General features: G+C 39.4%; 1 protein-coding gene across 2 annotated transcripts in view; it reads right to left on the bottom strand.

Annotated features, from left to right (window-relative positions):
• MARK1 (microtubule affinity regulating kinase 1) overlaps positions 1-12,042 on the bottom strand; it is a 59,280-nt gene that overhangs the window by 31,972 nt on the left and 15,266 nt on the right. For both annotated transcript variants that reach the window (XM_074144414.1, XM_074144413.1), the window contains exons 2-3: positions 4,389-4,592; positions 3,631-3,684 (exon numbers count right to left, since the gene is read on the bottom strand). In XM_074144414.1, the coding sequence (XP_074000515.1) occupies positions 3,631-3,684; positions 4,389-4,592 (258 nt within the window). The remainder of the gene's footprint in view (positions 1-3,630; positions 3,685-4,388; positions 4,593-12,042) is intronic.

Genomic DNA, 12,042 nt, shown 5'->3' with positions numbered 1-12,042 from the left:
CGATAGCTTCACTTATAGCAAATTCTACCTATGGAAAAGGCACAAGGCTTGAAAATTTGATTCCTGCTTTTCCAGTTTCATATTTCAGGGCAGAGAATGCAGAAAGGACAAATAACTTCTGCCACACCATTGCTAACACCACTACTTGCTGTCAGGTTGACATCTACGTGTAAGATTTACTGTTTTAAGTCACTACAATCAAACTCAAAATCTTCAGTTAACCCAAGCTTTTTCTGGCTTTGAAAGACGTGCTTGAATGTGTCTCTAGTTTCTAAATCATTACTGAGAAGGGACGTTGCAAAAAAGCGTAACTTCCAATAGGTAACACCAAAATTGTCCAAAATCATCTACTACTTCTTTACTTCTGTTCTGCTTTTCTCAAAAACAGAAAGAACCTAAGTTTGAGGCTTTGGATATGTTTAAAGAATAAAAAGAAGCCCACTAACCCCTAGAAGGGGAAACACTGAAATGCCACTTGTAATCAAACCCACTAAGCAAAAAAGCCTCTTCTGCTCCACCAGCATCTTGCAGCAGAGCCACAGAACGCTACTGCAGCCACATCCCCAGTGAAGCCAGCATAAGACAACAGTGTCCATGTAGCAGACATGCAGAAAACAGAACAGCTGTTTTGATGTAATTTCTAGTTATGATGAAACCCAAATACTTACATTTAGGAACAAATTACAACCATGACAGTGGGAAAAGCTAAGTCAGTACAATATGTTACTATCAAGACAGCAAGTTCACAAAGAAGCCAGCTCTGTCTTCTATCCAGGTTCTCACGGAGTAGGATGTGATTTGTTCACATACTGAACAAATTCAAAACGAAGAAAGAGGCAGTGCCCTTAATTCAACATTGTTTATCTATTCAAGGAGGTAGAGGTCCTGAAGCGAGAAATATAATGTAACTAAAGACTACCACGTTGCACGCACAAGGATACAAAATTAAAAATTCACATGGTCAGCTTGCTTGTGTCATCTCCTCACATGGGATGGTTTCAGTTAAAGTAACTACATCTGCAAAGTGTCCTGTCCATCCCATCGGGCACAAATAACACGGGAGAGTGGCTAAGAACAAACTAGATGCTTTCCCTGCTTTCGAACCCATCAGTAACCGCAGACCGGCCTGCGGGAGGCTGGCAGCAGCTCACGCACTGCTCAGACAGTTCAGGCTACAAAACAGAACCCCAAGCGGGGAGCTCCATTCGTTTTGCTGAATGAGTCAGTGGCAAGGACTACGGCAAAATCTGCTTGCCCCTGGCATCCCGTACATTAAAGCGAATGGAAAGGGGACGGTTTGGTGAATGAACCCGTGCCTAGGATATGCCTAAGACTGCATATGTCACGTCTCCTTTGACTCATAATAACCAATAGTTATTGAAGGCCTAAAAGTTTTGCTGAGCTGTGTACAAAGTACCAGCTCTGAAGTTCCAGAGGCTGTCCCTCAACTACGTTAATTTAAATGAGTTCAGACCCAGGACTATTCACACACACTCCAGCATTCCTCTATGAACATTTGTTAGAAAAGCCTCTGGTCCTATTATAACAATATTATCGCTGCTTCCCATTCCCAGCGTTACCTCTTGAAGAGGAAACGGACTACTTAACAATCCTGTGTACAGCATAACTCTGATGACAAAATTATACAAATCCACGTTACAGTGATCCTATACAGCACATAAAGAATCACAAACTTTATGTAATACTTCAGTGCAGAAAGAAAAATAAAGGTGACTGATTTCATAGAACAAAAATATTTTTAATTGTTTTATTTACAATACAAAAATGACCTATCAAAATACTAACAGAAGCACGCTGATGAACCACCCTCCCACCCTTATTTGCTTAAAAAAACCACAGTTGCTTGAGTGACTGTGCAAAATCTGTGACTAAGCTTACTTAAAAGCTTTCAGGGAATCAATATTCAGTTTCACTCAAAATTTTCAGAAAATTGCAGGAAGCTGAAGACGTTTAGAGCTTCAAAACAGATTATTTTTTCCGAAAATTACAATCAAGACATTACAAAGGAGAACTTTATACCAACAGATTATCACATTTTTCAGAGTAAGCAGAAGATGCATGGGATAAATATTTCTAGAATTTATTGAAGAAGAATGGCATTGTGGTTAAATCACTAACTTCTGTCCTTAGTTCTGCCAGAAGCTGCTTCTGACTGCACCTAAAAACGTTTCTCCTGTTATCAGCTTCCCACTCAAAAACCAAGGAACAGCAGCAATGCACTATTACAAGTATTTTGTGTACTACTTGTGCAGTGGGACAGCATCTTTTGTAGGCTATGAAAGTTTCATTTATACTTGGAATAATTTATTGACTTATTGAATATTTGTGTGTGAAATACAGCTTACTTCTCATTAAAGCAAGTATCCCAGAAGTAAGGTTTTCACAGTTAGTTTTCTCAAAAGCGCTATCATTTTTTACCCTCTCATGTCTCAACGAGACAAACTCTCCTGGTTCTCCAAGAGTAAATACCCAGATGGGTAGGAACTAAGCTTGTGAGCAGCGCAGGATTTCCCCAACATGCTCACTCACATCCCTCTTCACCAGCTCAAATATTAGCAGGGAGATTTGCTTAATAGAGGATATAGGACTTAAGGATAGCAAAGCTTTTGCACGGACTCTGAACAGCAGGTTGAATCAAAAAAAAAATTCTGAAGAACCCACACTCAAACAAAAACACTACAGATGAGAAATTAAAGCAAATAAATCAAAGAATTAAAAGAAATCAAAGAAAAAAGAAATTAAAGCAAAGTTGTTTATAACTCCCTATAACCAAAGTTACACAATAAAATAAACATAACGGCAGCCAGAGACAGAAACCCAGCAATAAGCCCTAGTCTCTTTCTCTCATTTCACAGCTACAGACAGCAGCGGCCTAGTGTTTGTAAACAAAAAACATCCCAAATTTTTATAATGGGCAACCTCCAGTAGGACAATACAAAATTTCAGCGCTTCAGCCAAAACCAAACATATGAGCAGTTAAATAGTAAAAAAACCCAAGCCAAACAAAAAACCCCAGGGTTTTGTTGAAACACTTATCACAAGGGTTATGAAGGACTCCTGAATTTCCATCTATAGGCACAAACAAACAACAATGTTCTGATTACATTCAGACAATTTGTCAATTATATACACAAAAAGTATTGCCAAAGGTCCCTTGAGGTTAACAAATATTTCATTAAAAGTTGAAAGAATATAAAAACAAAGGTAAAAAAACATTAAAGACATAAAAATTGGCACTCTTGTAAACCAATTACTACATTAAAGAAAAATACTATCCTGTACATCACTGCATCTTGATTTAGTATGTAGACAAACTACTTGTGTACCCAATTAGCTACAAATGCTATTGTCAGCAGAGTAAAGCCAGAGGAGGAAGGAAGTGCAAAGCAGTGATGCTTCGATGGGAACCACGTGAAGAACCTGCCCCCAGCCAAGCTGCACAGGCCCATTACAGCACAGGCAGGCAGCAGAACGCCACTGTCTCCCAAAGCCACACGTACACAAAGAGGCTGGTTTAGCAATATTAAGAGACTGAATATTTTTGTCAAGTAAATAAAAGGTCACAGTTCAACTGTTTATAGAATTTTAGATACTACGGTATATTCTTACCTTTTGCAGACTAGTAGGATTTAGCTGGGTTTTATCTATTATTTTCACAGCAACCTTGGGAAAAAACAAACAACCACGGATTATTAAACTCAGAAAAGAGTTTGAAAAAAAATATATCGCACCTCTGTGAGCAAAAGCACAGATATGCCCATAAGACATGCATGTATGTCTGCTTTTATGCATTTCATCAAGCAAAATTTCTCACCTATTAGGATCTACCAGCAGGAGCTCAGAACTTTGCCACCAGATGGTACCAGCAAGGAATCAGTTTTATACTTCTGTCAGTGTTTGGACAGAACAAGGTTATCCTGTCCACTGCAAAACCAGGCCCTTCAAACACAAGATCTATCTATCAATAGATTTCAATAGCAAGGATCTATCTATCTATCAACAGATTATCAATATCAATGAAATCTATCTACCAATAGATTTCTCTTCCGTTTCGGAAACGCTCCGGGATGAAGGGACCCCCTCCCAGCCCCAACCCCTTAATGAGCAACAACCTTTTTCATCTCTTCACCAAGAAGTTAGATTTTAAAAAAAGGGGTGAGTGATTAAAGGGACAGAACTCGGGCACCTCGGGTAACTTTTCTTATATCCTGAAACAGCCTCTTTGCATCTTCCTTTATGATGACAAAAATGTGCTTTTTCTATTCAGAAGAGAAAGGCAGAATAATAGCAGAAAGACTTATTATAAAGATAACATTATAAAGAGAATATAAAACACCATTGGCAGGTTTTTCCCTTTAAAGGCTTACCTCTCTTCCAGTAAGCACATGCCTTGCCAGCTTCACTTTGGCAAAATTTCCTTTTCCTATTGTTTTCAGTAAGCGATAATTTCCAATGTGAGGGTGCTCCTCGTTGGTAGAGGTGATGGAGTTTCTGCACCGGGGGATGTTTTGTCTGCTGCTGGACTTGATGGGCTGGACATGTGGTTCCGTGTAGCCATCCACAGAGGTGTGCTGGAAGGCAGATAAAGAGTTGGGAATTTAGCTACTTGAATTTCAGACAGCTGCAGCAGAATAGACCAAACGCTTAAAAAAGGTGCAGAGCGGAGTAGTTTATTTACTTTTACAAGTATAACTAATAACTTTGGATGGTAGCTTAAGCAGAACATGCGGTCTTTGGGCAGAGTTTGATGCACGTCTCATGAAAAAGGTCTGCAGAAACATTTTACCAGCTCCAAAAGTAAAACCAGGAGACAGCCAGGCAGTAATCAACAAACGATTACAGACTTTTTAATATGAAACTATGCCATACTATACACTATACTACTATGTTGCAAATAAACTTGTCTAATAATAAACAAATTTAGTCTTTTAAAAATACCCAGTACAAAAATATTTGTGTTTTGGCATATTTGGAAACAAGGTTTCACTCAATTGTTCATCTCAAATAACACTGTGAAAAATATATTTTCATGTAAGTTTTGTTCCCTGAACCCGTTTGCATCTTTTTGTAAGTCACAGAAGTTCTCATTCAAGTGATGAGCAATGTACATCTTTATTTAAAATTAATCTATTCTTAAAAAGAAAACCCCATGCTCTCTCATAAATATGTTTTAAAACTCAAAATTCTGAAGAACTGAAAGGATGGTATTTTTAATGCATGCCAACACATCATCCCACATTAACTGTTAGTCACTGAAACCTGCAGTGCTACTGTACTCTTCAGCTTCCAAGTGTGTAAGGGGCAAGATACAGATGGGGCTTGGGAACCTTCCAAGGAGAAAACAAAACAACAGGAGGTGTCAAAGGGGTGTGAAGTGTTTCAGTATTTCAAACACTTTCTAACATTAGTGGCAGATAGGTACAAATGTTTAAAAGGTAAAATTTAGCCTCTCATCTTTAAAGTTACAGATTTTTAAGGCGCGCAAATACTGTAGGTAGAAACAGTGTCTTCTCAGACCAGTTTTTAGATTTTGTAACAGAAAGGTGCGCTTACTCCCTGCTCACTCCATACCTGCTAAGCATAAAGCACCAACAAAACTCAAGACACTTTAATATTTTCCCGATTGATGTTTCAATCACAAAGCAGGTATCTCGTTATCTTTGCACAGAGCGCTAACCAAGCCTGTTTCTTTACAGACCAAACGTTTCTAGGTCTTTCACCTTAAGCCGAAAGCAGAGTCAGAAGGCCCCGTTTCTCCCAAAACCCAACCTAACACCAGTCTGTGCTGATCTCACCTGTCATTCCTGAGGCAACTCATTATTTTTTATACAAAACAGAATTTAAAGCAGTGTTTCCAACTTCAGTGCATATTTATTACAGACTGAAGTCAATTGCCTCCTGTAAACACCCAGATTTCACAGACAGTCCCACCGAGCCAAGCGGAGTTATTTTGGGACAGAAGCACCAGTAGAATTGGGAAAACCAGCAAACAGCTGCAACAGAACCGGAAAAAACAAGGAGTATACAACCAGAACGTTCTTCCCAAATGTAGCACAACTCTGCTTACATCACCTCCAGCGTTATTAATTATTCACCACAGCCAGAAGAACAGTCCTAAATATAATTTTCTGTTTGTCTTTTCGTTACCCAAGTCTCTCTGCAAAATACTACTTTACCCCCACTGCTAAACCATTTTCCAAATTACTGCAGAACCAAGCAAGCCAGGCATGTTTAGATTCTGTATATCAGACAAATTTATTCAACCATGAAATAACATGCAAGCAATAGTATTTATCCTTTAGAAGCACACAATTAAAATACTTTCCATGGACTTAGAAAGAGAGGATCAGAAGGACAGTTCCAGGCAAAGAGGCTTTGAAACATTCCTTCAACATCAGACACTAGTCCTACATGCAATAAATCAGAGCCCAAATAAAAGTCTTGCCTAAGAAAACACTCTGCAAGATCAGTATTTATATGGTGGTAATAATAAAGTCGTACCTAGAATCCCATCCAGAGCTATGGCACGATGCTACACAAGCAAGTTGAAAAGTCTTGGAGCCTACATATACACACAATTAGATCTTCGCTGCTTGAAATACAACGCCTACCAGCCCTGGTATCAACTGCCAGTTCCACAGGCTACCCTGGGACCAGCCCACGCCAGCAGGTACCGAAGGGATCCTGCAGATAAACAGCGGGAGAGGCGAGCAAACCCAGTGCCACAGGCAGAATGAAAGGTGCCTTCACAGGATGGAGCATTTCAATGGAGATTTCACAGGGAGAACAGTTATTTAATCATAATGACAATATAAACCAGAAGCAAATCTGAAGAGGAAAAAAAAAAAAAGTAACAAGGTTCATGGTAATAACGATTCTGGATTTTGGTCTTTTTGTGACAGAAAAATTAAGCCCCTCTGGATAGCTTCTTATTTACTCCCTCTTATGAGAGATTAGCTTTAGAGTCAACCATTCTCCCCAGCTCTGCCCAAGGATAACAGGAAACATGCATAAAAAAGGTCACGTTTCTTAGTTTCTGAACCATATATATATATATATATATAAAATTTCTGAATTTGAACAGCACTGAAGGAAATTCAAGTTATTCTTCTTAAGCCTTGCAATAGGCCTCTCTTTTGCACATAAACAGCTTACTATTGTTGGAAAGTACAGAGAAATTTAAACTACAAACTCATCAACTTCCAGAAATCAGCATACAACTAAATTGAAACATAACAAGTTTAAGATGTTGGAAAAAAAGTATCAAGTGAGGTCAAATAATGGTATCTCAATGATTATTTCCAAACAATGCTAAAGCTGAACTCCACAGAAGCATGCAATATCCACGCTGGCTAGAAAGACAGGCTACGTAGTTTTAAAATCTTTCTGGTCCATTACAATAAACTCATTCATTATGCATCAGCTACTATGTGGCTATCTAAAAATGCCATTTCAGAATGATCTCTAAATTCTGAGAAATCTTTCAGGGTGCTGGAAACAAGCAAGCTGTAAAAACCACCACTCTCCTTGAAGTCCACTGCTATCTAAAACCAATTCCAGCTAACAACCTGCATTTCCTACACAGAATTTTAATTAGGCATTCTATTTCTCTTGATAATATATCTTAACATACGTATAGTTTAGTGGGAAACACTACCTTACTGGTACATCATAAACATGACACCCTGTATGTTCAGTTTATGTCAGTGTTAAAATGTCTAGAAATCAACACAAAATTAGATGTTTCTTAAAATAAGATGCAATTTTAAACAAGAAGGTACAGCAGTAACGAAAGCTTAGAGCTGAAACAGTATATTAGAGCAGCCATTTAAATATTTTTCACATTAGCCAAGTACTTCAAAAAACAAACAAGAACAACCCCATACAAAACAAAACCCACCATCTTTTCAGAAATCTCAATAAAGTAATTCTAGCATTCAATTCTATATTGTGACTGAAGAGAGCTCAATTAACACTTATCACGCCTAACTAGGTTTGTTTCTGAGTTCTATTAGAGTTATTACAGAAAGTCAATGGCACAAAAATCACAAGAGAGTTAACCAGACCCATTGCTTCCCTGAGACTCAAAGCTATCCTTTTCCTTGCTTACCCAAAAGCAAGATGAGGTGATGCCCAGGCACGTTCTCTTTGAGAAAGTGCAGAAGAACTAGTCCCACCAAGCAGATACAAACTATGTGCTCTGCTACTTGGCTTATTCAGTGTCCTTTACCACTCAGCTGGCCACTGGGGTGGTATTCCCAGGGACTGTACACTGCAATTAAACTTACACCATTACACATATTAACTGCTCTTACAGCTTAGTCTTAAAAAGTCCCCAGAACTATTCTGGCCCCAAAACCACATAGTCTTTCTCAAACAACACTGAAGGCCTCTCTAGTCCCTCTGAGTAACAGGGTAACTCCCACACATTGATCTGCCTACAAATACACCTCACTCGATTAAGCAAACATATTAGTCCTCAATTTTCCCCTGCTTAAATTACCGTGAGGCAAATTCCTTGGTACAGTCAGCCCCTGGAAGCAAAGCACGCACACACGGTGCTGGAAAAGGCACATCACCACACTTCCTCTCTCAATATCATCTCCTGAACTTAAGTTTCTTGCAGCCAATTTTTATATTCAGAACTGCAAACATTTTCAAGCATGTGCCATACACATCAACGCTTGTAACAGCTGTCAGATTTTGCAAGGCAATCAAAATAGCCAGCCCAGATAGAAGGTCTCTGAAGGGTTCAGAAGACCGTCTTTTAACTGGTTCTGATCTGCAACAGCTTTGATTCACAATCCAGGGGAAGGAAAGGGGAGAAAGATGAGAAATAGTGTCCTGGATGTCCAGCTGCTTTTGTGTTTAACTGCTTGCTGCCCATAACCATTCCTTTAGGATCTAGAAGCTTCTAGCAAACCACTCAGGCAAGTCTTTTTCTTTTGTAATAACAAGGGTTCAATTTTTTGAAAGACCTTGGTAAACCTCAAGGTAGAACCCAACAGAGATGTTCTAATCAGCTTGTTCTGCATCACGTATCAAGAGCACCCAGAGGTCCAGGCTTCCAGGTATGAAGCCTGGTGCAACCGTGAACTGCACAAGATGACAGTACCTGATCCATCAGTTAGTGCCAAGGAGGATTCAGTCCTCTTCCAGGTAAACCCACACCTGTGCAAACCCACAGCTTACTCCTGCCACATGTACCCGTCACATCACACTACAGTCTCTAATGCACCTCTGATCTCAACCAAAACATTAAGCACTATCTACTGTAGCTTTTCTTACCTCTCAGACCTGTACAAAAGTGCTTTGGAGGGGGCAATTAAAAAGACTGAATGTGTGTGTATGCACACTGATCCTTTTAATGATTTATCAGCAATTAAATGCATACCAGATTGTGAATGTATGACGAAATTTTGTTATAAAACCCCCAAATATTTAAGGTGATCAACCTACTCCACTGCAACAGGGTAGTATGCAGGACTTAGCTCAAAAAGGCCTCCCAGAACCCAAACAAACAAAAACCACAGTGAGGGAAACGGAAAATGTATACACAGATTTTAAATTGGTTATCGAGACCAGTGCACAGCAGAGGCACAAAACTGTGAAAAGTTTATCTTTAACTTGTACACAAACCTGAGCCTGCTCACACAGGCTTTCCAGTTGTGCACAAAGAAAATAATCAAACACAGTCATGTGCATCTTTCTGTCTATATCAGATTTACATAATACACAGGAATTCCAGGCATGAACTTTTGAAAGAGCATGAAGCTATCAGCAGTAAGAAACAATGCTTATGAATAAAGCTGGTAACATTTCATTAACTGATGCTGCAACTCTGGAAAGCATTTTATATAAAACTTTTTTTAAAAAAACCCAAAACTATAATCATGGAGCTCAATATATACTATCAAGTGAAATGCTAAACAAAGTAACTTCCCCTTGCTCTTTTTTGTATCTCTTTCCTTTTCTCCCCAATTGTAATATTCTGTATTAAAAAAAACAACAAACAAACAAAAAAAAAACACACACAAAAAAAAACCCACCAAAAAAACCCACGTCAAAGCTAATAGTAAAATATTTCTATTGGAAGATGAAGTACAATCCCTTAGTGTCAATACACAATAAAGATGTCTTTCTAAAAGCATACATTTATGCTGGTGACAGGTAAACTGATGCGGAGCATTAAGTAACAAGCACAGGAACAGATTTACTATGATATCTAAACCCCTTAGAAGTTTTGGTGGAGTTTTTTTGGTTTGTTTGTGGTTTTTGTTTGATTATTTGTGTTTTACATGCTCAACCTAGCTTTGTGAGACATATCAGAAATATGTTTGCCAACTTCAACACAGAATTGTTTTCCCAGTCTCAAACTACACAGGATGCAGTGTTTACAGCTCCCTACTTGAAGCCATCTAGGATAGAAACCAGCGCATCACCTACAGCTAACCAATGGCTTTAAACTTCACACACAAAGTTCTTCTGAGTACTTGTCATTTTCATATGGTGACACTACCCTGTCACAAATCCTGTCCATGTTATAGTAACCTTGCTCCCAATTTTTTATTTTTTATTTTAAACACACCACTTATGCCATATGGAAGGGTGGAGCTCATCATCACATTGAATCACAGATACTTTTTATTTAAAAAGTAAAAAAAAAAAAAAAAAAAAAAAGCAGCACCGGTCCTCCCCTGAAAATTCAGCCAAAACTTTTCAGAAAAACAAATACCTTCATAGCATTAAATCACGTCTGGTAACTCAAACTCAGCTAAGGTGCTTCTTCCTCTCCCAGGCCCAGGCTGCAGGTGCAGCAGGACAGGGCCTTCCTGCCTTTGTTCCATTGCTCTCAGAATCAACACAGTTATTTCAACCTGGCATTTTCCTTCCTGACTCATCCCAAACACACAAACAAGATTTTCCAGGGCTAATTCAGGACAGTCGGCCCATATCATCTCCACTAATTGCTACAACAAAACTGAACCCTCCCCATAGGCCCAGTGAAAACTGAGACAAGCCAGCTAAAAGCTGCTGCAGTAAAACCACAGGTGGGACTGAGGGGAGGAAAAAAAAAATACCGGAAAAAAAACCCACCAGAAAAAAAAACAACCCACAAGTTTTTCCTAAAATCCTCTTGGGTTTACTCATTTTTATTTTGTCATTTGGTATAATACTAGAAGCTACAGTCAGCCCTAGCAATGAGAAGAGTAAAACATTTCCTATCTTGTCAAAATAAAATGGTTAACGTCCCTCACCCATGAAACCTAACACAAATGTGTGGTTTTGAAGAAAAGCACTTGGGGGCGGGAAGGAAGGAGAAAGGCTATTCCTGCTGCAGCCTCCTGGACACATTTAAACACCGCCCTTCACAGAGAGAGCTCTTACAACATTTCTTGCCAGCCACTGCTCTTTCCTCAGGAGGGGATCAGTTTAACCTTGCTGGTCTTTTTTGACTTATTTCATGAGATCTTCAAACCCAGGGAGCATTCCCAGCTCACCCAGGACATCCTGCCAGCACCCAGAGACGCCGGCAGTGACGGGGCACTGCTGCTGAACGCCACGGCACTCACAGTCTGCTCCAAAACCTTCAGTAAAACAAAAAGAAAACAAAATGCTAATGTTGATCGTTAATTGAACCAACCAAACAAGAACAGGAACACACTGAACACACCCAGAAAGCAAAACTTCTGGCAAAGGAAACCGGCAGGAGTTTTTATTGCACTTACAAACGATGCAGCCAGGTCATTTTTCAATCGGCCTGATGAAAGGCAGGAGAAGAGAGACATGAAACAACTTACAGTTCAGGATCATATCAGGCACATGGAGCCTCTCAAACATTTGCAGGAGTACAAGAAGTGGAAAATGCTTTCATATCAAACTTCAAAACTGAGGGGAAAGGGCTGTTTCTACAGTCTGGAGACTACAATCTGGAAACCCAAGGCTTGCCTCCAGACAAGGACAACAGCAGTGGGAGGCAGGGTTTACTCACAAAAGAGGGACCAGATTACAGAGCTACGT

Source organism: Numenius arquata, chromosome 2 (genome assembly GCF_964106895.1).
Source record: "Numenius arquata chromosome 2, bNumArq3.hap1.1, whole genome shotgun sequence".
Taxonomy (NCBI): Eukaryota; Metazoa; Chordata; class Aves; order Charadriiformes; family Scolopacidae; genus Numenius; species Numenius arquata.
Note: the sequence above shows the minus strand (reverse complement) of the source record. Positions and strands in the feature narration are given on the sequence as shown.